The 27,322-nt window shown below is 41.5% G+C and overlaps 4 protein-coding genes and 2 pseudogenes across 9 annotated transcripts; 4 read left to right on the top strand and 2 right to left on the bottom strand.

Moving 5' to 3' along the window:
- Positions 1–103: 103 nt before the first annotated feature.
- Positions 104–6,219, bottom strand: LOC147207421 (uncharacterized). Of its 2 annotated transcripts, XM_086106635.1 has the most exons (3): positions 5,845–6,219; positions 5,073–5,348; positions 104–1,934 (listed from the first exon to the last, which is right to left on the bottom strand). In XM_086106635.1, exons 1-3 carry the CDS (start codon positions 5,951–5,953, stop codon positions 610–612), a joined length of 1,710 nt encoding a protein of 569 aa, XP_085962761.1. In that variant the 5' UTR covers positions 5,954–6,219; the 3' UTR covers positions 104–609. The 2 variants fall into 2 exon arrangements, with proteins under 2 accessions (XP_085962761.1, XP_085962760.1); XM_086106634.1 differs by lacking the exons at positions 5,073–5,348; positions 5,845–6,219 and adding an exon at positions 2,581–2,957.
- A 670-nt stretch (positions 6,220–6,889) lies between these two features.
- Positions 6,890–9,458, bottom strand: LOC147207422 (uncharacterized). Of its 2 annotated transcripts, none has more exons than XM_086106636.1 (2): positions 9,326–9,458; positions 6,890–8,505 (listed from the first exon to the last, which is right to left on the bottom strand). In XM_086106636.1, the coding sequence occupies exons 1-2, from the start codon at positions 9,456–9,458 to the stop codon at positions 7,349–7,351; spliced, it is 1,290 nt and encodes a 429-aa protein (XP_085962762.1). In that variant the 3' UTR covers positions 6,890–7,348. The 2 variants fall into 2 exon arrangements, with proteins under 2 accessions (XP_085962762.1, XP_085962765.1); XM_086106639.1 differs by having other exon boundaries at positions 9,330–9,454.
- Positions 9,459–10,037: 579 nt separating this feature from the next.
- LOC147207423 (uncharacterized) lies at positions 10,038–12,279 on the top strand. The gene is made up of 2 exons (XM_086106652.1): positions 10,038–10,484; positions 11,001–12,279. Exons 1-2 carry the CDS (start codon positions 10,298–10,300, stop codon positions 11,864–11,866), a joined length of 1,053 nt encoding a protein of 350 aa, XP_085962778.1. The 5' UTR covers positions 10,038–10,297; the 3' UTR covers positions 11,867–12,279.
- A 1,105-nt stretch (positions 12,280–13,384) lies between these two features.
- On the top strand, positions 13,385–17,966 carry LOC147207424 (uncharacterized). Of its 2 annotated transcripts, XM_086106650.1 has the most exons (3): positions 13,798–13,872; positions 15,595–15,668; positions 15,739–17,966. In XM_086106650.1, the coding sequence occupies exons 2-3, from the start codon at positions 15,663–15,665 to the stop codon at positions 16,687–16,689; spliced, it is 957 nt and encodes a 318-aa protein (XP_085962776.1). In that variant the 5' UTR covers positions 13,798–13,872; positions 15,595–15,662; the 3' UTR covers positions 16,690–17,966. The 2 variants fall into 2 exon arrangements, with proteins under 2 accessions (XP_085962775.1, XP_085962776.1); XM_086106649.1 differs by lacking the exon at positions 15,595–15,668 and having other exon boundaries at positions 13,385–13,872; positions 15,710–17,966.
- Positions 17,967–19,877: 1,911 nt separating this feature from the next.
- LOC147207425 (uncharacterized) lies at positions 19,878–22,532 on the top strand (annotated as a pseudogene). Its single transcript, XR_015100408.1, has 2 exons — positions 19,878–20,240; positions 21,369–22,532. The product of XR_015100408.1 is annotated as an uncharacterized LOC147207425 (transcript).
- A 662-nt stretch (positions 22,533–23,194) lies between these two features.
- LOC147207426 (uncharacterized) lies at positions 23,195–26,648 on the top strand (annotated as a pseudogene). The gene is made up of 2 exons (XR_015100407.1): positions 23,195–23,595; positions 25,253–26,648. The product of XR_015100407.1 is annotated as an uncharacterized LOC147207426 (transcript).
- The last annotated feature ends 674 nt before the right edge of the window (positions 26,649–27,322 follow it).

The raw sequence follows: 27,322 nt of genomic DNA on the forward strand, positions 1-27,322 counted from the left end.
TTGGTATGACTTAGGCAAGTCACACCGTACGCCCCCCAAAATATGTGTTGTCTTGTTTAGTATGTCTATAGCTTGGCAAAATAAACAGGAGGAGTGGTCTTGATATGAGGAGTGATCTTTCTGTCATTTAATTCCGTGGAAGAGCAGAGGTTGGACAGAGCAGCTTGCAGGGTGCAATACACAGTCTCATCAGCAGAACGGCAATTGCAGGAGACCCTTGATCATTACAGAATCTGTTTAGTTACAAAATGTGTTCAAGAATGCCTTTGAGAGATGAACCACATTTCACCAAATCTAAATACAAATACAGGCCATTATTATCTGATGATGTGCAACAGTCAGTTCGTGTTGTGCTGCTATCTAAAGTGTTACCAATGCTACAAATACCTTGCGTGGAGAATAAAGATGATTCTACTAAATCAGAAACTTGTCATGTAATCTAAAAAATAAAGCAAATCATGTAAATGTTCTGACAATTACTGTATTGTATCGCATCATTGTAGACTTTGAAGACTAGTTTCATCGAGGATCATATATAAATTGTTTTTCCATGTGACCACTCAAACTTTCTCAGCTTTTTAGTTTCTTCATAAGACAAATTCTGCAGCTTCATGTGCTGTTGCTCTTCTCCTCGGGACACTTGTGTTTTTTCATTTGATACTTGTAAGAGAACCTTTCATCACACACACTGCAACTGAACACTTTCTCACCAGTGTGAATTCTCGTGTGTTGAACTAATGAAGACCGATCAGCGAAACTTGTGCTGCAGACAGAGCACGCAAAAGGTTTCTCTCCAGTGTGTGTCCTAGTGTGTGTTCTTAAATGTGCCCTCTGGGCAAATCTTTTATTACAAACTGAGCAGGAAAAAGGTTTCTCCCCAGTGTGCGTTCTCATGTGAAGAACCAAAGTGGAACGATCACCAAAACCTAAGTTGCAGACTGTGCAGGCAAAAGGTTTTTCTCCCGTATGTGTTCTTGAGTGTGTGTTCAACTGTCCCTTCTGAGTGAATTTTTTACCACAGACTGTACAGGAAAAAGGTTTCTCCCCAGTGTGTGTTCTTATGTGTTGAACCAATGATGAACGATCAACAAAACTTAAGTCACAGACTGAGCATACAAAAGATTTCTCGCCAGTGTGTATTCTTGTGTGCGTTATCAAATTTCCCTTTATAGAGAAACTTTTACCACACACTGAGCAGGAATAAGGTTTCTCTCCTGTGTGTGTTCTGGTATGTGTTACCAAATGTTCCTTTTGAGTAAATCCTTTACCACAGACTGAACAAGAAAACGGTTTCTCCCCAGAGTGTGTTCTTGTGTGTCTTGTCACCGCGCCTCTTTGAGAGAATATTTGACCACAAACTGAGCAGGAAAATGGCTTTTCCCCTGTATGCTTTCTCATATGTTGAACAAAACGTGAATGAACACTAAAACGTGTGTGGCAGACTGAACAAGCAAAAGGTTTCCCTTTAGCGTGTTCGTCATCATCGGTGTCATAAGTGTGTGAAATTATGTCGTCACTCTCTGATAGCGGAGCGAAAAGGTTGTCTGCTTGTGATCGTCCACAGTGGTCTCCATCATCTTCCCTTGTCATGTATTGACTTGAGCTGCTGCTTGGAGGCTCCTCCCTTCTGTTCTCCTCACTTTCACTGGGATGAAGCATTGACCACTGACCTTGGTCCTCTTCATCTTCACTCTTCACAATGACACGAGTCCATGGAAACGTGGTAATATCATCCTCCTCTTCTTCCTCTTTAATGTTGAGGTGCTTTTCCTCCTCATCCTCTTTATTACGTGAAGGCGGTGGCTCTTCTTCATCTTTCATGAAAGTGTCCTTTTGCTCTTCCGCTTTTACCTTTGGGGTCTCTGGCCCATGCTGCTCCACCCTGAAGCTCCATTCCTGCTGTTCAGGATGAAGACACTCTTTGCTGTCGTCTCCTGGACACAAGAAGACAATCATACATGGTCAAGTCATGTTAATATTTTGGCTCCAAAATTAACACACATAACCGAGAGTAAATGTGAAAAAGATGTCGTCAAACAAAGATGTGTCTCTTTGTAATGGGTAGTTTTGACTCTTAACGCGTGTATGAAGGACGCACGCTACGGCCCCTTGACAAGGGTTGTCTTTTTTTTCCCAGATTTTTTTTTTCACTCAACATCAGCGAATGTCTTGAATTTGTATAACGTGAAGCCTTTGACACTTCTCTGCAATTAAGGCTATATAAATAAATTGGATTTAACTACTGACACACTTCCCACCACAGGGGTTACTGACGATTCGGTGGACAAACTGCTTCCATGTTTAAAAGTTTCTGTCATTCATCATTCGCTAGGAAAACTGGAGTCCATCAGTGACGGACTGACGGAACGCCCACATTTGCTATTAATTCTGATGGGCCTATTTTGGTTGCTAGGTGCCCGTGCGATTGGCATAAAACGGGTGCATCTTTACTTTGGAAAAGTTTAGTCTATTGTGTCTGGGGCCACAATATGACACTCGGTGTTACGTGTGCCGTCAATTTTTTTCCCGATGTGAAATATGTGTCTTCGCTTAATAATGGTTGATAAACACTGAACTAACCTGCTCTGTGTAGCACAACTTGATGTCTCTTCAATATAGCGTCCAGTCGTTTACGTTCGTTCTTCTCCTTTGTTCGAGAAAGGGCCTCCTCGTACTCTTCTTTCACACTTTTTTCAGACATTTTCAGAGGTTACACTCACTTGATGTCTCTTTGTTAGCAGCTAACGAGCTAAGCTAGCAATAGAAACTTCGAAGTCCACCGTGACGAGTTTATCCAGAAAGGAAAAGGGCACTCCGGTCACGTGCTGTAAAAGATGAATCAAAATTGCCGATGCGTGTTGAGTAATCAGCACACAACATTATTCAATGCAACCAGGACTACAGTCCAAATGCTAAACGGCGTCTTGCTAACTTTGCTTTAGATTTACTTCCGGCAGACAAGACGCAGTTGTTTGAGTCGAATATATTACTATCTCCCCTGGTGAGGCGGTGTCATTACACTCGTTAGCCTCTGACGGACACAAACACAATCCCGTACTTTAGAAGGTTTTCAGGTAATGGTTTTATTCCTAAAAAGTATATTATTTTTTTTTTTGCTACCCTATGTAACACTATGTATAGGTTAAACATTAACGCTACGCTTTGTAGCGTGGCTGTACTGTACTGAAATAATATTAATACGAGTATTTACTGCATATAAATGTAACATTTAAACAATTACCTAAAGAAATGTTTGGGAACCAATATTTCTAAGTGATTAAATGCAAATGTATTGTACATACATGTCTGGTACATTAATTAAAAATAATAATAAAGTTAAGAAGGGCGGCGTTGTGGTTGACTGGTGAGCACGTCCGCCTCACAGTGCATTGTTCCAGGTTTCAAATCTGCTCTCCTGCCTTCCTGTGTAGAGTTTGCATGTTTTCCCTGTGCCAGCAATTTATTCTCTCTGGGTGCTACGGTTTTGTCCCACATTCCAAAAATAGGTGTGGCTTGGTTAATGGCACACTCTAAATTGTCCCTTGGTATGACTGTGTGGATGTGAACGGTTGTTTGTCTTTGTGTGCCCTTTGATTGGCTGGCAAACAGTGGAAAGTACCACGCCGATGCTCGAAGTCTACTGGGTTAGGACCCAGCATACCCACAACCCTCATGACGACAAAGGAGTTCGGATAATCAATGGCTGAATGAATACAATTAAGCCACTACTGTTTGCCATCATGCAGTTCCGACATTTCCATAATTCTTTCACATATCCCTGCAGGGAACCTATGTACTACGCTTTGAGCATCACTGCATTAGCTATTCATTTATTCATTTTGCAGCCCACTTATCTGCACTCTGGTTGCAGGTGTGCTGGAGCCTATCCCAGCTGTCTTTGAGCAAGAGGTGGGTCGCCAGCTGAGTGCAGAGCACATTAGTTAATCAAGCATTCTGTTTCCAAGTTACCAAAATGGGTATTGCATATAAATAACGGTAAAGATACATTTTCATTATTTGAGTCTGTACTTTTTTCATTTTTAATTAATTACAGGAGTTGAATTGGCACTATTACCAGAATATAGTTTGTATTTTTCCATGTCCAAAGTGTGAGTATGTTTGCTGCTTTTGCACCACAGTGTGTTCTTTAATAGTGTATGAATGAGGGCAATTCTAGTTTGTTTAAAGTGTTGAAGCATGTCTTTCTGTTGTCTAAGAAGACAAAAATATTGCCCTTAATTAAAATATGAAGACTGGATATGTTTGATAATGTTTTATTCAAACTGTTCATTTGGCAATAATCATGGACTGATATTTTAAGCATGAATGAGTAGCATCCATAGGTTCCCAGAAAGGAGTCATACTAATTTATAAGTACTGTAAACTGCAAATCCAGCAGTGCATCTCATTTGAATTGGTCATAAACAGTGTTTGCTACAAGTGAAGGTCAATATTCAGTTTAAAGTTCTGCAGCTTCCTTCACTGCTGCTGTTCTCTGCCAACACACTTGTGTTTGTTCACTTGGTACTTGTACGAGAAGCTTTGATCACACACACTGCAATTGAACACTTTCTCCCCAGTATGTGTTCTCATGTGCCTCGCCAGCGCTGCAGGATGACCAAAACTTTTGGTGCACACTGAGCAGGTAAAGGGTTTCTCACCAGTGTGGGTTCTCATGTGTTGGACCAATGTTGAACGAACATTAAAACGTGTATTGCAAAAGGTGCAGAAGAATGCTTTTTCGCCAGTGTGTGTTCTCGTGTGCGTTCTCATAGTTGCCTTCTGAGAAAATGTTTTACCGCAGATTGAGCATGAAAAGGGTTTCTCACCTGTGTGTGTTCTCATGTGTTTCGTCAAAGTAGAATAGTCACTAAAGCATTTGTGGCACACCGAGCAGGAAAAAGGTTTTTCTCCAGTGTGTGTTCTTGTGTGTGTTATCATCGAAGTCTTCTGAGAGAATCTTTTCCCACAAACTGAACACATGAAAGGTTTTTCTCCCGTGTGAATCATCATGTGTCTTCTCAGATTTGCATTGTTGCTAAACGTTTTGTCACATTGAAGGCATGCCAAACCTTTGCAGTCACTGTGACTCGTCGCATCACCTTTACAGTGTTCGTCATCATCCGTGTCAGGAGAGGGTGACGTGTTGTCACTGTTTGATAGTGGAGTTAAGAAGTTGTCTGCTTGTGATCCTCCACAGTGGTCTCCAACCCCGTCGTCATCTTCACTCTTCACAATGACACAGTTAAAGGGCTGCTCAGTGACATCGGCGTCTTCCAGCTCTCGAAACTGCTCTTCTTCCTGACCAATGCTGTGTTCGTGTTCTTCCTCTTTAATGTAAGGGGACTCTGAAGACAAGTGCATGTGGTTTGGAAAAATCAAATTCTGCTATGACGTGTTCAAATATTATGATCGTGAAGCGTAATGATTTAGTATGCACCTTTTTAAAAGATACGACAATATTATTGCAATTATTTTGAGAGCCAAAAAAGTGACATCGTATTCTGATTAAACAAATATTTGCACAAACGTCACCACTTTTTTCTCCCAAAAACTTTTTTTTGTTTTCAAAACATTTCGTCACCTTTTCATCTCCGTGGCATTTGTGGACACATTGTAGCCATGTATGACAACTCAATTCGACTGAACTCCATTTATAAGGCACTTCACAGCAACCCTTGTTGCATACAAAGTGCTGCACGTGGATTAAAAATCTGTCATACGATAATTGGCGTTACGGTTATTCGGAGCTCTTTTCTGGGGGGGGGGGGGTCTTGCTTGTAAGAAATCCCTGGACGCAGAAGGTTTGAGAATTAAAACAACTGCAAGAGGAGATAAACAAACCTGCGCTGTGCTTTTCATCTTGATGCTTTAAAAGAGCGTCCAGTAATTGACGTTGCCGCTCGTTTTCTTCTCTTGATCGACAAATTTCCTCCTCGTACTCCGCTATCATTCTTTCCAAACAGACTGACAGTAATCACTCAATTAATCCCAACACGGGAGGCACACACTGGATCTCTGCTTGGGTATATGAGGCTAACTTCCGCGTCTCTTTGTGAGCAGCGAGCGGGCTGAGCTAGCAGGTGAAGCTTTAGCGACAAGAAGAGTCTGTTATGTTTAATCGGTACACAACCTAAATGTACAGTTGACGCAATGTCCATGGCAATATTACGGACTTCATTTCGCCGTCTCGATTCCTGCATTTCCTGAGTGGCCTACTTTCTATTTCCTGCAGAAAGGACGGAGTCGACCCGTTCTGGTGCATTACTGTCCCCTTTGGTGTGGGAACATCATTACACTATGGAAGCGGCAACTAATCAACTGAATGTTGTTGTTGTTTTTCATATTAACCCCAAACTGCATTGTAACACTACACAACTGTGCTGTATACAACACTTGGACCAGTTCACAATCAATAATTATGTACGCTTATGTTATATTATTAATTATCATTTTATGTTTGAGCATCATATTATTTCATGTTCAGCATACCTGAATTATATTCTGTTGTTTAATAATTGCTTAGACATGTTTTTATGTTGATAGGTTCTGATTGGCGATTAAAGTCAGAGAAGCAGGAAGTGATTTTAGTTACGAGAGTTGTGTTCTCGAACGTGCTGCGGTGCAGACGTCTTTTTTTCTGAACTGCTTTGAGCAGAGGTTAACACTGAAATACCTGTGGTAAACGGCCAATACAAGCTGGAAACACAAATACTGCCGTGTGTGCGTGTGTGTGTGAGAAAGACCTTCACCTTAATTGCGTTTTCTACAACCAGTTCAATTCTTCACAATGTCTTTTATACTCTTTTTGTTAATATTTATATTTCACAATACAGCACTATTCTTCATGACTAAAACCACCTTCAAAAATGTGGCAGCAATGGATCGTGACATTTTAATTTATTGCAAAGGGGAAAATTGAACACATCGATTTGCGTATTAATGTATTTACGAGCTGGGTGACAGCATGAATTACATTTGCAAGTTTAGGTACCACAGTATTAAATAGGACAACTTTGCTCAACACAGAAGAGTACCTACAAGTTGATGTACTGTACTCTGCCTAATATGCCCAATGTGTCATACAGCGTATCAGTATTTCCAGTCTTCACAGTGAAACTTTTCAAGCGGAAATGCAGAATGTCACTTTAATCACATCTTGATTGTTTTATTTTAAATCCATTGTGGTGATGTATAAATGCATCATAGAAACTTGAAGTCCAAATGCTTTTGAACATCAGGGTTGACTGGTACTTGAGAGCGATTTTGGGATCACATATACGAGTTTGCACCTACCACAACCACTTCAATTTTCTGAGTTTTTCCCAATGGCACACTTTCCTGCTCTTCATGTGCTGCCGCTCTTCTCTCCGGCACACTTGTGCTTCTTCACCTTATACTTGTCATTAAATCTTTTCTCACACACACTGCAACTGAACGGTTTCTCACCAGTGTGTGATCTTACATGTCTTTGTAAAGCGCCGCTTTGAGAGAAACTTTGACCACAAACGGCACAAATGAACGGTTTCTCCCCAGTGTGCGTTCTCGTGTGTTGAACCAAAGTCTTGTGAATTGAAAAACGTCTGTTGCAGACAGAGCAGGCGAAAGGTTTCTCCCCAGTGTGCGTTCTCATGTGCCTCGCCAATCCTGCAGGATGACCAAAGCTTTTGTCGCACACTGAGCAGGTAAAAGGTTTCTCACCGGTATGCGTTCTCATGTGGTGAACCAACGTTGAACGAACATTAAAACTTGTGCTGCAGATGGTGCAGAAAAATGATTTTTCTCCAGTATGTGTTCTTGCGTGTGTTTGCATTGCCACCTTCTGAGAGAATGTTTTACTGCAGATTGAACACGAAAAGGGTTTCTCACCGGTGTGTGTTCTCATGTGTTTCGCCAGTGTTGAATAATCACTAAAACATTTGTTGCACACCGAACAGCAAAAAGGTTTTTCTCCAGTGTGTTTTCTTGTATGTGTCATCATAGATCCCTTCTGAAAGAATCTTTTCCCACAAATGGAACACATAAAAGGTTTTTCTCCCGTATGAATTACCATGTGTCTTCTGAGGTTCCTCTTGTTGGTGAAAGTTTTGTTACACTGAGGACATGTCAAGTGTGTTTTGTCACTGTGACAAGTCAGATCGCCTTGAGAGTGTTGTTCATCATCAGGAACCGCAGAGTGTGATGTTATTCTGCCATCACAATCTAAGAGCGTAATGAAGCGGCCTGCTTGGGATCCTCCGCAGTGGTTTCCATCACCTTCATCATCATCAACATCATCTTCACACTTCACATGAATAACAGTGATTGGAAACTTGGCGATGGCACCGTCCTCCACACCTTGAAGCTGCTCTTCCTCCCGAGTGATGCTGTGTTCATCCTCTTCCTCTTTAATCAATGGGGCCTCAAGATTCTTCTCTTCATCTTTCATATAGGGGTGCTTAGGTTCCACCTGCTCCGCCCTGGAGCTCAATGCCCACTGCTCAAGTTGACGATCTTCCCTGATGTCTGCAGGACACAAGATAACAAACATACATGGTTTGAAAAGTCAAACTTTGCAGGATCTTGCAGGAGGACACACAGAAGCTTCCGCGTGGTTCTTCTACCATAGCACACCTGGAGCGGCAATGCGGAGAAGTGATAGGGTGAAAAGTGGACATGAGCCTGACAAAAGAGTAATACAGGCACAGTCATGGTTTACAGCTAACAAATATTCCTTTTTGCAATCCCCCCCCTAGAACCTATCATCAGCTATTAGCTGAAAAACTCACTAAAATGTTTTTTTCTGCACTGTCTAAAACGTTCTAACAAGTGACAAAATGCAGCCAAATCCCTGTCTCAATAGCAAAGAAGTACAGTTGGGCGTGAAATCCACTGATGTGATACATTTCGACAACAGGGGACTCCTGCATCAGACTCACTCAGCTCTATACTACCAAACATCATGAAACTTATTCCAGACCTTCCGACTGCAGAGTAACTACTTCTAATTGATTTCATTGGACTTGTACAGATTTTATTTTGTAATTTCAATTGTATTACTCTTAAAAGTATTTCTGCACTCTGCTTTTCCTTTTCTTGTTTTTGTTGTGAACACTGATGGTACTGCACTATACTAGCACGGTTGTAGACCCTCACGATGAATCCCACTGCGCCTCCTCCAAATACTACATCGTCTGGCATTCGTCCACCAATCTATTTCGTAATACTTTATTAATACTTTCAAGCGTGTCTTCGAATCCCGGAAAGGAGACAGTGAGATTTTTGTTTGGACGCAATCCCAACCTGGCTCGTATAAAATGATTATGAGAGGAAAAATTGAACAAACCTGCCTTGTCTGCTTCATCTTGCTTCTTGAAAACAGCGACCAGTATTTGACGTTGTCGCTCATTCTCCTCTTCACGGCTCTCTTCTGCTCGACCAAGTCCCTCCTCGTACTCTGCTGACGTTCTTGTGCACATTTACCCCCCCCCCCCCCCCCCCCTTAGTTTACGATTACACTTGATCTCTGGTTGGCGACGCGTGGCTAACGAAGGCGTCTATTTTTTGCATCTATCGACAAAAACAAAAAGAGCAGCCACATCAAAACGGACCGACACGAAGAGCAAATTATGTTTAATTAATTAGAGGACATAAATATAAACGGAATTAGGCATCAACAAATAATAAAGGCGATATACTGATTTAATTAATTGTTCTGTCGCATTATTTTCCTTGACTGGTTTTCCATATCCGGTAGAAAAGACATACTGAGTACAGAGTAGTGAGTTACTGCCTCCTTTGGTATGGATGTGTCATTTCACGCTAAATCTTCTGGTACTAGTTGTCCCACCTCTAGGAAATGGAGGACATTCCCGGCTCTCTCGCATTATTCTTTGAATGTACATTGTAATGTTTCATTGTGCTAATTTCCTTAAATAATTTCTTCACTTTTTTTCCCCGTGGAAATTAAAAGATGTAACGACACATTCCCACCCGAGAGAGGCGGTAATGCGTCAATATGACGCAATCGCCGTTTTTTAACTCTCCCGGAAGTAAAACAGAAAAGAAAACACATTGCCGAGACAGTCTAGATGAGTCCTCGTCCTTGCGTTGATTATAGCATCTTTTCCTGTTTATGTAGTTAACATTCCGTTTATGTAACATAGCAAACACAAGTAGCTATTAATATTCTGATAAACTTGTCTTGGTGCACCTTAAAGCTTCGTAAACTATCTCAGCTTGCTAGCTGCAAAGTTAGCAACATATCGCTCAGCAGCGCACGAGTGTGGATGTAAAGTGTTATGATTATCGTGTGAAAATGTGTAAAGTTGAAATGCTGAGAGCGTTGCTGAATCAGCGACTAAATGCGGCCGTTGAAGAAGTATTTGTAGTGTTTGAAAGAACGATAGCTGAGTACGAGAAGGAACTTTGCCGGACGAAAGAGGAGAACGAGCGGCAACGACAACTCCTGGATGCTGTTTTCAAGAAACCTCGACACGTACCAGGTTTGCTTGTCTTGTACTCACATGTTTCGAAACAGTTTGAGAAGCACCACATTAAACTTTCTGTGCATTCTCTCGAAAAACACTGTATTGCGAAAAACATTAGTACAGTTGTTACAGTAATTTAAACTGTCCAAGCCTACAACGATATTCATTGGTTAAAGATATTTTTTTGTTTTATGGGACCAACCTCAATTATAGGACACCAGGTGAGTACCTTATCTGCCTCTTATTGCTTATAATTACACTGTACCTCTCCCAGTAGACCTCAGGGGTGCCTGGCATGTTGTGCCACAACATGAAGGCCCACAACTCTAAATTTTAAATAGCATTTATACTGTAGTCCCTTTAAAAACAGATCGCCTAAAAGTTTGCAATATAGTGGTGGCAGAAATGATGAACCAATATGTAGATATGGTTTACTGTATTCATATTTAGTGGTTCCACAAAAACAACGTGAATTAATTGAGCAGTTTGACTCGACCAAACCATGTGTGTTTGTCCTCTTATGTCCTGCAGATGTCAGTGAAGAAGATCTGAATCCAGAACAGCAGGATCGGAGCTCCAGGGTGGAACAGGAGGAGCCAGAGCCTCCCTACATTAAAGTGGAAGAGGATGGAGAGCACCTTCAAGGGCTGGATTTCTCAGTGTATCGTGTCATTGTGAAGAGTGAAGATGATGAAGACAAAGGTCAAGGGGAAGAAGGTGCAAGCAGCAGTTCAAGTCGTCACAAGACAACAAAAGGTGATGGAGGATCACAAGCAGACAGCCGCTTAGCGCCATTGTCAGATAGTGGTGACACAATGTCTGACACTGACGATGAGCACTCTAAAAATGATGTGACAGGACACACTGATGACAAACACGTGAAATGTACTCAGTGTGACAAAACGTTTGGAAACAAGCGGAATCTGAAACGACACATGAGATGTCACACCGGAGAGAAACCCTTCCTGTGCTCAGATTGTGGCAAAAGATTCTCTCGGAAGGATTATTTAATAACACACACCAGAAAACACACAGGAGAAAAACCTTTTTCCTGCTCAGTCTGCAACTCAAGTTTTACTTTTCAGTCGGCATTATTTCAGCACATGGAAACCCACTTTGGGGAGAAACCGCAATGTCCTCAATGTGACAAAACCTTTGGCAACAAGAGAAACCTGATAAGACACATGAGGCGTCACACGGGAGAAAAACCATGCATCTGCTCATTCTGTGGTGAAAGATTCTCCCTGAAGAGAAGTTTGATCAGACACATCAGAACACACATTGGTGAGAAAACCTTCTCCTGCTCAATCTGTAACACAAGTTTCTGCTATCAGTCCGGTTTGAGTAAGCACATGAAGAAACACACCGGCGACGGTGTTGAGCTTAAGTGTGTATGATTTGCGACCCTTTCATTTTGAGCAACATCAAAGGTACAAAGGTAACAGGTATGGAAAACAGTTTGAGCATTTATTCATTGCTCCTGTTATCCAGTGAAAGGTCCATGTACAAGTACCCTCTTTGTTCTCCTGAGTAGGACAAGATTGGTGCACATGTACCCAAACACTGATGCATGTGAATATTAGCCAAATGATATGTATTTATATTGTATATGTGGACTGCTGTGATATGTTGTGATGTGCTCAACCGGTGTTATAGTCGTGGAGATCTGCAGTAGCTTTCTGTTCTTGATACTGTACATGTATTCTCATGCTTAATGTGTGTACTTCCAGGCACTCATCAGTATAAGTAAGCCATCCCTCATTTACTGCCACAACAATGCCATAATGTTGTTCAATAAAGATGTCAACTCTTGGGCAAATATAAGCTTGGAACTGACCTTTATTTTCCTTCGGGGGCAGGCAATACCACATATGCAATACTTTTTCAGAAAGACAAATACAAAGATGCAACCCCAAATGTGCAAACTAGACTTAATTTCCAGTACCACCACATAGGATTTGAAAGGGTTGTTTATTATTATTTTTACTGTATGTAAGGAGATTTTTAAGTTTCAGTACTTCAGTATTATTTTGCTGATTACTCTCACACTCTATATTTGAAAATGTATCTGTACTTTCTCCTCCTTAAGTTGTCAAACTAGGCATGCTACTTTTTCTATAATCCTTGGATGACCACACAAGGTATAAAAGGCAGAAGGAGGGGTTGAGTCAACCGTGGTTGAGATCTTCACTGGCAGAGATGTTGGGGACTTGGAAGGTGAAAAAAAAACAGGGACAGCAGCAACATGGAGAAGCATGAACAACGATGGCAACAGATTCAAAGAAGCAAGATATTTCCCATCCATGGCCTTGTTGAAGAGACTTGTTACAACAGACAGTTGGAGCCAAATAAGGTGATGGAGGCCAGTCTGGTGGATCACAAGCAGACAACCTTTTAGCGCCAGTATCAGATAATGATGACGGAACGTAACACTCGACTGACTCCGACGATGATGATGATATATTGACCGTTTAATTTTGTTGTCCACAAATGAGTTACCATTTGCACGTTTGAGTAATTTTTAGAAAGCATGCTTGCCCACCGTTCTGAAATTTTAAATCATATAAACTGTATTTGTCATTGGCCCGGTGGTCCAGTGGTTAGCGCTTCGACCTCGCAGTGCAGAGGTCGTGGGAGCGATCCCGGCTCTGGTCTTCCTGTGTGGAGTTTGCAGTTTCTCCCCGCCCGGGCCTGTGTGAGTTTTCTCAGGGTACACATTTCAAAAACATGCATGGCAGGCTGATTGAATACTCCAAAATTGTCCCGAGGTGTGAGTGTGAGCACTGCGATTGGCTGGCAACCGGTTCAGGGTGTCCCCCCGCCTACCGCCCGAAGACGGCTGGGATCGGCTCCACCCCCCCGCGACCCTCGCGAGGATAGCAGATCGGAAAATGAAAGAATTAATGTATTTGCATGTCATTAGCCTTCGTGACCGCAGTTTGTCCAAGTGGAGCTACCGTACAATGTCCTCCACAGCTCTCCATGTACTCTTTGGCGAAATATTTTGGCGAGCCGAACGCGCTTCAGTAAAAACAAAATATAACTCTTACTGAATTACAACTAAACGTAGTGAAGCCTCGACACAGTACGACCCAAAAACGTCTTTATTCAACTTAAGTATCAAGAATTAAGTCCTCGTGTTTGGATGAACTCGTCTCGGTTACATGGAGGCATCTCCTTGTAGCTTAGCTTAGTTTGCTAGCTGTGAACAAAGAGACTCGTTTGTGAGCAGCAAACTAGATCAAGTGCGAGTGTCTATTTTTGTGTTATCGTGGGAAAATGTGTGCTAAAATTGAGAAAGAAGAATATGAGGGTGAACTTTCTCGGACAAAGGAGAACAAGCGACGACGTCAACTATTGGACGCTGTTTTCAAGAAGCCTCAAATTATCTTCCAGAAAGCAGGTTCGTTTGTTCTTTCCTTACACTTGTTTCGTAACCGTGCAATGCAGGGCGGTGCAGAGTAAAATCAAGAGAAAGAAGTAATTTAATCCGGGATAATTTACTTACAGATTACTTCATTTCAGCAAAAGTATTTTCCCATAAAACTGAATTTTTTTTCTTAAAACAAGTAAACATCGCTAAGATTGCCCCCCTCAGAAGTCTTCGAAATACTGTAGTGTACTTCTTCTACATATACGTGTAGAATTGTGGTGTTTCTTTTTTTAAGTTAAACTTATTCATGCACCGAAATACTCAATTATACTCGATAACTATTACATATCTGTGTTAAAATTTATAAGGAAATATATGCTTGAAGTGAAATGCTCTTATAAAAAACTGCCTCATAACAAAGAATATCTTGGCAAACAGAGAGCAAACATACATTGATTTGACACGCTGTATTTTTTGCTGGATTTTAGTTTATGCTGTGGGGTGGAAGTTGCAGACTGAACTGGTCCCTTATTGCAAAACCGTTGAAACTGCCGATTTCCTGATTAATGTCCGCTTCCTCCACCTCTCTCAAGTCTGTTGATTTCCTTCTCGAATGGAGTCTTCTGTCTCTCTTTGTTGAGTGTTTGTGTCACTTGTTGCTTCGCTGCAGAGTTGGAGCCCTCTTGAAAGAAAACACCATCTTCTGACCAAGCTTCCTCTTTCAATGTCTTTTGTACTCATCGATTTGCACAAGACGCACTTTCCTGAAACTTTCCACAACACTCAGAATCATCCCTCCATAAGTCCGACGGGAATGCCTTTTTATGACATAACCAGTAGCTGCTTGTCTACATTGGTGGCATTGCCGCAAAACAAGCTTCTGCTTTCTGTGCAGACGGCACAAGTTTGACTCCCAGACAGTGTTTTCAGTTATTGCTGCTGAATACTCTGCAGTAGTGCCCTCCGGCCACACTTAACTACAACCTTGAATAAGAACTGCGCATATTTGTTCTTGATCAACAAGGATGATGACATTTATTTCTGAATATATTGTGTATGAGTATCCCACATTATTATATGTGTGGCATAGCTTTGGCATCGTGTGTATGATCATGGCACGCTGGTAGCTGACATCGCCATACTCCATCAAGGCTTGCTCTAGGGCCCGCACTATTTTCGGGAATTCCTACACTAACTTGGAAGCAATATCCTGCATATTTGTTGAGTACAATTGATAGCACAATAATTATTTGCTGCCTGAAAATGGCTGATTTTGTTCTTCCTATTCCAAAGAATATAAATGGGATTTCCAATCCTCGCAATTATACATGCTCCTGACCAACACTGGTCAAACAGTCCACAAAGGTTGACTCAAGGCAACTGAACTATTTTTGTTTGTTGTGGACATTTCACCTTTAATCCAAAAGGCTTCTTCACTTCTCAATTCTAGGTATGAAGTCCCTATATTTCTTCTTCGTGAATGTGTTCCCTTGGGATGGTCGACATGAAGGTGGTATTGTTCTTGCCCGGTGTGGTTAGTGAAATGAGCGTCCTGCATCTCAATCAGTCATTCATTTATTTTGTTTTCTTTCCTTTGAATGATGCGATTTCGGGGAAGGGGGAGAATATGTCAGGACATTGTTATAAGTAGACATTAGCTGATGCATAGATGTCTTCTTTTACACCTCTTTCAAACTGAAATGTCTTCAACAAACGAAGAAAAGTCCACTTAGCTTGTTTAAACCTTTGCAGATTACCAGGACCTTGATGACTGAGAATCTACACAGACATTGTTAAAACAAATACTACACAACAACGGAATGGCGGTAAGAGATTTGACTTTTGTTTGTCTTCTTGTTTCCTGGAGATGTCAGTGAATATCCTTGTCCAGAGCAGCCGGAGCCGGAGCCGGAGTCCCCCGTTAAAGAGGAAGAAGAGGAGAGAGCGCCTTCTTGCGTTACAGAAGAGAAGCAGTCACAACTTCCGCACATTAAAGAGGAAGAAGATGAGACTGATATCACCAATTTTCCCTTGACTGATGCCATTGTCAAGTGTGAAGCTGATGATGACGAAGGCGAAGGTAATGGTGACAACTGTGGAGGATCACAAACAGACAGCCTTTTGCCTCCACTATCAGACAGTGATGACCAAACCTCGCACGCTTGTGATACTGATGACGAGAGGCCATCAAAAGGTGACAGAACACGTCATGCTGACAACAAACCCTGGAAATGTTCTCAATGTGAGAAAACCTTTGATGCCAAGTATACTTTGAAAGTACATATGAGAATACATACGGGCGAGAAACCTTTTGCCTGCTCAGTTTGTGGTAAAACGTTCACTCAGAGGGGACATTTGGGAACACATGCAAGAAAGCACACCGGGGAAAAACCTTTTGTTTGCTCCTTTTGCGGGAAAAGATTCTCTGGAAAAGGAAACTTAAGAACACATACAAGAACTCACACTGTGGAGAAACCCTTTGCCTGTTCGGTGTGTGGTAAAAGATTTACTATCAAAGGAAACTTAAGAACACACACAAGAACACACACTGGGGAGAAACCTTTTGCATGCACAGTTTGTGGTAAAAGATTTTCTCAAAAGCCAAATTTGGTTACACATGCCAGAACTCACACCGGGGAGAAACCTTTTGCATGCTTAGTTTGTGGTACAACTTTCTCCACAAAGGATGGTTTGATCAGGCACACTAAAACACACACTGGAGATAAACCGTTTCCCTGCTCAGTTTGTGGTAAAAGATTCTCTCAAAAGCCAAATTTGGCTGCACACGCAAGGACACACAGTGGAGAGAAACATTTGTCTCATTTTCTGGTCACAGATTCAAGATGAATATGATTGATGGTCTGACTTTTTTGTTTTCCTTCAGTGCCGACACCAATTATTGGTAATCAAGGAAACCGATAACCAATATTTGTCGCGGAAAATTATTTGCGTCAACATTTTTAATACAAGTCCCAACATTTTGTTGTAATGCATTTTGTCACGTTTATCAAACGTTTTTTTAGACTTGCTTCAAAATAGACATATTTGGTTTTTTTTAAGTCTAACTAAAAATGCAGGGAGCTTGCAGGCTCAGCAGCATGTCTTCTAAAGTTGAATGAAAACATGAATAAATAAGATAAGATACGATATCCTTTATTTGTCCCACAATGGGGAAATTTACAGTCTACAGCAACAAGATTGTGGGTAGAAGAAGAAAGAAGAAAAAACAAAGGTTTTTTTTTGCATTCACACAGATAAAGATAAGGTGGCTGTGCTATTTACCGATAAAAATAAATTGCTGCCTAAAGTTTTCTACAGTAAATAAAGTTTTATTAAATGTCAATATCATTATACTTCTAATCTTTCACTTTTCACTCATTATTATCTTTGTTTAAAGTTCAAAATCAAGAGCCCTCAGTCCTCTATGCAGCGACAGACCAGCAGGTCACCAATGTGAAGTCCACCTGAGAAATTAACATCTCAAAATAACCCAGTTTGGGATGGATCACTTATTGTCCATCAGATTTAAAAAAAAAAAAAAAAAACAGGTACTGACCTGCACCAACAAGCCAAATATCAGCTCGGTCGCTAATTGGTCAATCACGAATGAAGACAAATTCAATAGGGCAAACAAAATCATACAGGTGGTTAGGGCATCCACCACACAGTTCTGGAGTTGTGAGTTTGAATCTGGGTTCTGGCCCTCCTGTGTGGAGTTTGTATTTTTTCCCCATGCTCACGTGGGTTTTCTCTGGGTTCTTCATATTCCTTGCACTTTCCAAACATGCTTCTTAGGTTAATTAAGGACTGTGTTGTCCATAAGTGTGAATATGAGTGTGAATATTTGTTTGCCTGTACCCTGCCAGTTGTCTAGGATATACACCGCCTCTCATCCAAAGTCATCGGGGATACCCACGAGACAAGTGAGGACAGGCAGTTTAGAAAATAGATGGATGGACAGGGCATAAACAGTTTTCCTACTCATTTTGTGGTCAAAGATTGTCAAGTACAGATAAGACCAAGAGACACAAGTGAAGTGCCAATTAGACTCTGGTGGAACTTTGACTCTTTGTGGTATGATGGAAAAATGTACATGAGTTTAAATAAAATACATGTCAAACAGTGACTGTGTTCAGTATCGTTCTGTGTTCCATTTTGATGTATGTCGTAGCATTACCTGATTCTTGAGTTATTTACATGGTGGTCAGAAGTTTATATCCACTCATCATGGGCATGACTGTCAAGTGAAATACGGCTTTACTGGCCTTAAAACTCTGCAATGATGTCCATTGAAACTCCACCGGTACCTTTGTGCACAGGGGTAACCAGCACACCAATTCCAGTGAGCGCCTTCCTACCCACCTCAGTGGGCTAAGACGGGTAAGAACTGTTTCACTTCACTCAATAAGCGAAGAACATCTTTGAGCTCGAGTCCCCACACATTAAATAGAAAGAGGAGGATGATATCAAGTTTCAAGTGACTGGTGTCCATTTGAAGAGTGAGTATGAAGGTGAATGTCAAAGTGATGACAAGAGAGGGGCAGAGCCTCCAAGCAGAAGCACAAGTGAACACGCGACAACAGAAGATGATGGTGACCACTGGGGAGGATAACAAGCACACAACCTCCGAGCTCCACTTTCAGATAATACAATACATCCTGATTTATAAAGCGCTTTCACAACAGCTGCAGCTGCAACAAAGTGCTTAAAAAACAGTTAACATAAAGTAAAACAATTAACACAACATAATACAATACAATACAATACATGCTGATTTATATAGCGCTTTCACAACAGCGGCAGCTGTAACAAAGCGCTTAACAAAACAGTTAATATAAAGTAAAATAATAAACACAACACATAACATAAAACACGGACAGTCATGCAGTTCTAACCACTTTTCCATCACACGCTTTGTTGTTTGAAGCAGTTTGAGATGAAAGAGGAGAGAATCAAAGTGTCCTTTAACCAGTGGATCAGAGACGTCATGCTCAAAATGTGCACACGTCGGCTACAAGCTAAGTTTCAAAGTCAACAAGAAGCTGTAGCATCCATTGACTAAAAAAGAGATTGGTTCACTTCTCCTGTCCCATGGAAATCCATTTCAATTCCAAGCGGCGACTCTCGGTTCCAAATACGCATCGGCGCCCTGCGCCAACGCTCCTCTCTCCTCATCCTCAACTTCAGCAGCCATCCATCCAGCCGCACCAACGCCGACTGTCCAACAGGGCCGACATAGCCACTGAACAAAACGGGGTGTGACAAATGCTGCCCATTACAGGCGCAAAAAACACAAGCGCCCCAGGTCTGTCCAGCACCGACAGTCAATGGCGCCGACATCCCTCCCCAATCACAATCTGTGCTGGTACAGGCGTGCTGCCGAGAAGGCGCAACCACCAAGCACAGATACTTCTCCTTTGACGAATGTCGTGGCCAAAAAGCGCTGAAAACAGTCCATATCAGGTCCACACGATGAAACAACAAACAACATGTGACAAAACAAAAGACAAAAACACCAAAAAAGAACAAAAAAGCAAGGCTCTTGAAGAGCACTTGCCGAAGGCTGCCTACTCGGGCGCCATCTTGGAAAAAAATATATAATAATAATATAATATATGGAAAAATAATAATAATGATGACATAATAACTCTTGACACTGATGATAAGAACATTGTAAAGGCGATATGGCTTGTCACGCGGACAAACGCTGGAAATGTCCTCAGTGTGGGAAAACATTTGATTCCAAGTATAATTTGGAAGTACACATGAAAATGTACACTGGAGAGAAACCTTTTGTCAGCTCAGTTTGTGGTAAAAGCATCTCTGTAAAAGTCAGCCTAATGAGGCACACACTGGATAAAAAAAACAATATTTTCTTCTCTATATTTTCCTCTATTTATGCTTGTCAGTGCTTGGCTGTTATATTCTGATCCCCGCTTCGCCTAAAAGAAGGAACGTACCATGACTGTTCGCATGCGGTTTGTCCAAATGGAATTCCCGTACAGCTCCTGCTTCAGATTTGCTTCTGTCGTTTATAAACGGTGTTCTGTGTACGGTTTGGTTAAACCATTTTTTTCAACTGGATTATGACTGAACGTATCAAAGCCTCGACACGTCATATCCACCCCTTTTCTACTGGTGTAAAGCATAATGCGTTATATTTTTGGATAAACTCGTCTCGGTGGACGTTGAAGCTTTTCTAACTAGCTTAGCTTAAAGCAGATCGCTAAACAGAGGGGAAAGTATACATTGCTGTGACAATCGTATGAAAATGTGTACAAAAATTATGAAAGAAGAGTACACGGAGGAACTTTCTGAGTCGAAAGAGAAGAACGAGCGACAACGTCAATTACTAGACTCCTTTTTCTCGAAGCCCGAACCTGTTTCACACGGAACAGGTTTGTTAGCGTTTAAGACAGCTTGTTGAGTAACTACTTTCTGTTAATACCAAATGTTCTGTGTTTGTAGACGTTTGTGTTTGCCAGCGTACTTCCGAGTAATAGAATGTGAGTGACTGACTTTACACCCGAATACGAGGACAAACAACATTGTGTTTGTGCTGCTAGATATAGCCAGAACGTTTTTGAGTTATTTCTATCTAATTAACAATAAATTGATAAACTAATCTAGGGTCGTTAAGGGATGTTGTAAATAGACTCTCTGTGTGACTGAAGCCCAATTTATTTTGTTTGTCCGGCAGCGAGTCCCTAAATGTAAGGGTTGACAATGATTTTATGTCTTATAATTTTGGTGCGAAATAGAATCTAATAATGTTTTCGACTATTGAGTTACTTGAAGTGTCATGTTGACATCGGCCTTATGAAACTTGACATAAACCTTTGCAACTGCCACTGAATCAAAACAAGACCGATGGCACATTGGCAGTTTTACAAATGTCTCGCCACCCCACTTGGCAGCCCTATCAATCTACCAATACTACATTTAAATATTTATTAGATTGTGTTTCATGAGGCACCACAGCAGGGGTAATTTTATTAATGTAGCATCCATCAAGGCTTGCTGCCTGGCTACACTAAACAATATTTGGATGCCTCTCTCTCTCTCTGTATCTCTCTCTGTGGCACACCACTCAAACTCTCTGGCCGAGCCTCTTTATGTCCGACACCATATCCAAAACACACAAAATGGGTGATCTGGGACAAAATTATGGAAATCTCTAAGTTGTGGACTGTTACATTTATTAATAACAGAAACCTGGCTAGAGGTTCGGATTCCTCACACTTCAGTGTGACTCTAATTGAGGCTAACCATGGCACAAAGTGAAATTTCAACACCAGATGATGTCTAATAATGCACAAACTACAACCAAATGACAACTTGATTGCATGCTTGCAACCCAAGTGCGGAATCAATGGGAACGCTAGTATACTGCATGGTGTCGTTACTCTCATAATAATAATCAATACTTGTTGGAATACAAACTGGCACGGCTCGTTGATATGCAGCTATGGTGAGTGATATTTTTCATCTTTTTTTTTATTGTCATCCTTGAAAATGTCTTTCAGACATCAGTGAAGAATATCTTTGTCCTGAGCATCAGCAGCAGCCACAGCCTCTTCACATTAAGGAAGAAAAGAAGGAAGAAGCGCTCCTCTACATTGACAACAAAGTGGACAATGATATCACCCAGTTTCCATTGACTGGTGTCCCTTTGAAGAGTAAAGACTATGACGACAAAGGTCAAAGTGAGGAAAAAGTAGTGGCTGAGCTTCCAAGCAGCAGCTCAAGTCAACACATGACAACAGTAGATGATGGAGACACCCTTGGAGAATCACAAGCACATGCCCTCTTAGCTCCACTATCGGATCATGACATTACATATGATGATGATGATGATTGTGATGAGCAACGCTCAAAAGGTGATCTGACAGGTCACTGTGTCTCCAAAAACGTGAAATGCTCTCAGTGTAACAAATCGTTTTTCAACAAGTCATCATTGAAAAGACATATAAGAACACACACTGGAGAGAAACCTTTTTCCTGCTCAGTATGTGGTCTTAAGGTAACTCAAAAGAGTAGTTTGACAGACCACATGAGAAAACACACTGGAGAAAAACCTTTTGCCTGCCCACTCTGCAAATTAAGTTTCGGGAGCCGTTCCTATTTAAGAACACACACACGATTGCACTCTGGGGAGAAGCCTTTTTCTTGTTCGGTTTGTGGTAAAGGATTCTCTCTGAAGGGAGATTTAAGAACACATACAAGAACACACACCGGGGAGAGACCTTTTGTCTGCTCAATTTGTGGCAAAAGGTTCACCCGGAAGGGACATTTGAACACACACACAAGAACACACACCATGGAGAGACCTTTTTCCTGCTCAGTTTGTGGTCAAAGATTCTCAGAAAAGGGAAGCATGATAAAACACACAAGAACGCATACTGGAGAGAAACCTTTCACCTGTTCAATTTGTGATCAAAGATTCTCTGAAAAGGGAAACTTAAGGACACACACCAGAACACACACCGGAGAAAAACCTTTCTCGTGCTCAGTATGTGGTAAAAGATTCTCTGAAAAGAGAAACTTAAAAAGACACACACAAACACACACGAGGAAGAAACTTTTTACCAGTTCAGTCTGCCATATTGGTTCAAAAGTGGAAGACCTTCATCATGAGAAGCAGTAACCACAGTCATCCCACGTTAAAGAGGAAGAGGACCATGATATCACCAGGTTGCCATTGACTGGTGTCATTGTTAAGTGTCAAGAAGATGATGATCATGTGAAAGGTTTTCAATTGAAGAGTTTAATCCAAATAGATGGTTTGACGGACAGGTATTAAAACAAAACTAAATACAACTCGGTATTATGCTTTATAATATGTATTTGTTTGAAATCAATCACTCCCACCTCCCCTTATCTGAAAATGCATTACACTGATAATGGGCTACCACACTCAAAAAATATTTCCCAGGGGGTACATCAGTAAAAAATAAAAAAAATGTTGAGAACATTGGTCTGTATGTTAAACAAAATGTTAACACGAAGCATTGAAATTTCTACTTGATTACATTCCATTTTAAATCTCAAATGCTGAATGAGTGTGGCACACACCATTTGCATGAAGATATTAAAGGAACGAAGGATACCAAATTTAATTATTTTGTTGTCTTTTGTGAGCCTTCAGTGTTGTCGTTAAAGGGAGAACCCCTGATTTCATTATCCTGATGTCTTTTGTGTGCTTTCAGTGTTGTCATTGTGATATAATTACCGATATAATTGCTTATCCATTTGATTTCGTTGATTATGATCTCCACTGGCAATCACTCGTCCCCGTTATGATGGTTTTACTGTTTCGCATTTTTGAATTTGTCCAAGTGGGGCTGCCGTACACCATCAGCTCGAGACGGTTTGGCTAACTAAAAGAATTTGTAATACAGCTCCATCAATTTAGTCCTTAGTGTGCTGAAGCCTCGACACAGTACGCCCCATTACTGCTTTACGAGGCTTAAATATAATTAACTCCTCGTTTCACGGTTAACTTGTCTCGGAGCACTTTGAAGGTTCTCTGCTTGGCTTAGCTTACCTTGCTAGCTACTAACAAAGTGGCTTGTTTGTTATCAGCACATCGCTAAGCGCAGACCAAGTGTTGTCATTATCCTGTGGAAATGTGTGATCAAAGGGTGCGAAAAGACGAGGAGGCCTTTTCTGCAACTAAAGAAGAGAACGAGCGACAACGTCAACACTTGGACGGTGTTTTCAAGAATCCTCAAATTGTGTTGCACAGAGCAGGTTTGTCCATGTCTGATTCTGACTTGTTAACTATCCATACATTATCTGATCCACTTGTCGTCACGGGGGTCGCGAATGAAATCTACTGATGTATGTTAAATATCTGTCTGATTTTGAATTGAGGATAGACATACCGGTAAGTGATACAATAATAAACTGACTACTAAAACACAGTATATACATTTCTGTCCCTGCTCTGTCTCACTCTCTCTGTACCATCAACCAAACGGCAGATAACCATTGCGTTTTATATCCAATAAGACATCGTTAGAGGAATCTATGAGTAAAATTGTATCATGTTTAAAGTTTCATTTACATCGAAACGTCTGGGTGCGTATCCAACACCCCCAAATGCCTGTGCACAAAGGCGCCGGCCACCTGGCCTGAGCGCTGTTGAAGTCCACAATTAGCACGTCAATGCAGGTGGGCGATCAGAGGAGAGAGGGCTAGACTCGGTCACAAAGGGGGAATGAATAATTCGGTAACAGCGGTTGAACAACAAAAGACGATTTGAGAACACCCGTCGCGCCCAGGCGACATTGGCCGTCCGCAAAGTCTGCAACATGTTGATTCAATGAGTGTGATGGCGGAGCAACTAAACCGTGGTTCGCTCTCAGAGATCCGCTTCCGTCGATATTGAACGCAATTTTCCCTGTGTGCCGAGTCATTTATTTAACTTTGTCCGAGAAAAACTCTGACAGACATAATCTGATACGTTGATCCAACTTCCATACTTATTTTTCCATACTTATTTGTCATGTCCTTGTTTATGATGATACTAATGCAGTGTGTTATACCGGAAACAAATTCCTCGTGTGTTCTACATACTTGGCCAATAAAGATGATTCTGATTCTGATCATTAAAGGATAAAAATGTAATCTAAAAGGCCTACTCATTCCTTAACCAGGCACAAAAAAAATCATATCCATGCGGCCACTCGTCTGTCTCTGCACACACACACACACACACACACACACACACACACACACACACACACACACACACACACACACACACACACACACACACAAACAAAAAGCCACTAGATAATCTGTATACAAAGTCCGATGTGGAGTTGATGATGTCCCAGTATGCAGTACAATGAATACCAAATCAGGTTTTTGTCATCCTGAAAGTTGCTAATTTTGTTCTTCCAATTACTGAACTGCTCAAGCAGCGTAAATGTGATTTGTTGGTAAAAATTACCTCAAACATGTATTAACAGTAATACTCAACATGGGCGGCCCAGTGGTCCACTGGTTAGCGCGTCGGCCTCACAGTGCGGAGGTGCAGAGTTCGATTCCGGCCTACCTGTGTGGAGGTTGCATGTTCTCCCCGTGCCTGCGTGGGTTTGTTCCAGGTACTCCGGTTTCCTCCCACAATCCAAAAACATGCATGGCAGTCTGATTAAACACTTCAAATTGTCCCGCGGTGTGAGTGTGAGCACGGATGGTTGTTCGTCTATTTGTGCCCTGCGATTGGCTGGCAAACAGTTCAGGGTGTACGCTGACTACTGCCCGAAGACAGCTGGGATAGGCTCCAGCATACCCCGTGACCCTTGTGAGGATAAGTGGACAAAAAGATGGATGTATGACTGAATACTCCACATGTACATCACAATGACTTTTCCAAACCATGTCTTCTTCTGTCTTGCAGACATCGGTCAAGAATATCTTTGTCCTGAGCAACAGAAGCAGCCACAGCCTCCTCACATTAAGGAAGAAGAGGAGGAAGGAGGGGCCCTCTGCATTGACAACAAAGTGGCCAATGATATCACCCAGTTTCCATTGACTGGCGTTCCTTTGAAGAGGGAAGATGATGACGACAAAGGGCAAAGTGAGAAGAACATAGTGGCTGAGCCTCCAAGCAGCAGCTCAAGTCAACAGATGACACCAGTTGGTGATGGAGACACTCTTGGAGAATCACAAGCAACTGCCCTCTTAGCGCCACTATCAGAGTGTGACGTTGCAGCTGATGATAACGATTATGATGATGAACACTCGAAAAGTGACTCCAAAAATGTGAAATGTTCTCAGTGTAACAAAACGTTTTTCAACAAGTCATCGTTGAAAAGACACATAAGAACACACACTGGAGAGAAACCTTTTTTCTGCTCTGTATGTGGTATTACAGTGACTCAAAAGTGTAGTTTAACAGACCACATGAGAAGGCACACTGGAGAGAAACCTTTTGCCTGCCCAGTCTGTAACTTGAGTTTTGGGAGTCATTCGTATTTAAGAACACACACACGAATACACACTGGAGAGAAACCTTTTGCCTGCCCTGTCTGCAACTTAGGTATTGGGAGTCGTTCGGATTTAAGAACACACACAAGAACGCACACTGGTGAGAAACCATTTGTCTGCACAATATGTGCAAAAAGATTTTCCCGGAAGGGACATTTGAACACACACAGAAGAACACACTCTGGAGAGAAACCTTTTTCCTGCACAGTTTGTGGGCTTAAGGTAACTCAAAAGAGTAGTTTAATTTATCACATGAGAACTCACACCGGAGAGAAACCTTTTGCCTGCCCTGTCTGCAACTTAAGTTTCGGGAGTCGTTCATATTTAAAAATACACACACAATTACACACCGGGGAGAAAACATTTTCTTGTTCAGTTTGTGGTAAAAGATTCTCTCTGAAGGGAGATTTAAGATCTCACACAAGAACACACACTGGGGAGAGACCTTTTGGCTGCTCAATTTGTGGCAAAAGGTTCACTCGGAAAGGACATTTGAACACACACACAAGAACACACACTGGTGAGAAACCTTTTGACTGCTCAGTTTGTGGTCAAAGGTTCTCTGAAAAAGGAACCCTCAAAAAACACACAAGAACCCATACTGCAGAGAAACCTTATGCCCCTCCCCTTTGTGATCAAAAATTCCCTGAAAAGGGAACCTTATTAACACACACACAAACACACACGAGGAAGAAACATTTTACCGGTTCAGTCTGCAACATTAGTTCTGAATTGGAAGACCTTTGTCCTGAACAGCAGGAGCAGCAGTCTTCCCCCATTAAAGAGGAAGAGAAGGAAGATGATCTCACCAGATTGCCTTTGATTGGTGTCATTGTGAAGTGTCACGAAGATGATGATGATAATATGACAATGTTTTCCAATGTCAACACAGATTGGAAATGACACATAGAGAATTTTTTTAGCTGCTCAGATTGTGGAAAAAGATTCACTCAGCAGCGACATTTGACCGAGTGTACAAGAACTCACATGAGGACGAAACCTAAAAGGTAGTTAAGACAAGTGTGTGGGTGCGTGTGTGCGTGTGACTGTGTGTGTGCGCGCGCACGCATGTGCTCAAATGGCTTGCCATATGTGCGTGTCTGTGAGTGTCTGTGAGTGTGTGAGATCAAACATTCTATGATAAGTCATGTCACATGAAGGAATAAGTCTGTTTGTGAGAAGTGCTGCAGCAAATGAAGCAAATAAACAACCTCAAGAAGGCTATCAATGTCTGTCAATGCCTTTCATAAAAACTTAGACCCAAGTTATTTTTTTCTCTTTCGAATGAAACCATGCTTTCCTTTTGCAGCAAGGAAAAGGTTAGCGCAAAGCTCTTTCTTATCAGTGTTGCATTATCGTGAACTCATTTATATGCATCCTTCTTAAAAAAAAAGATAATGTTTGCCACTCAGCCTTATGCTTCATTACATGTGCATCAGCTCGAATCCACCACTGCACTGTGTATGAAACTGTATGATGG

The sequence above is a fragment of the Hippocampus guttulatus genome, chromosome 3 (assembly GCF_054856545.1).
Source record: "Hippocampus guttulatus isolate MCC_2025c chromosome 3, RoL_Hgut_1.0, whole genome shotgun sequence".
Lineage (NCBI taxonomy): Eukaryota > Metazoa > Chordata > Actinopteri > Syngnathiformes > Syngnathidae > Hippocampus > Hippocampus guttulatus.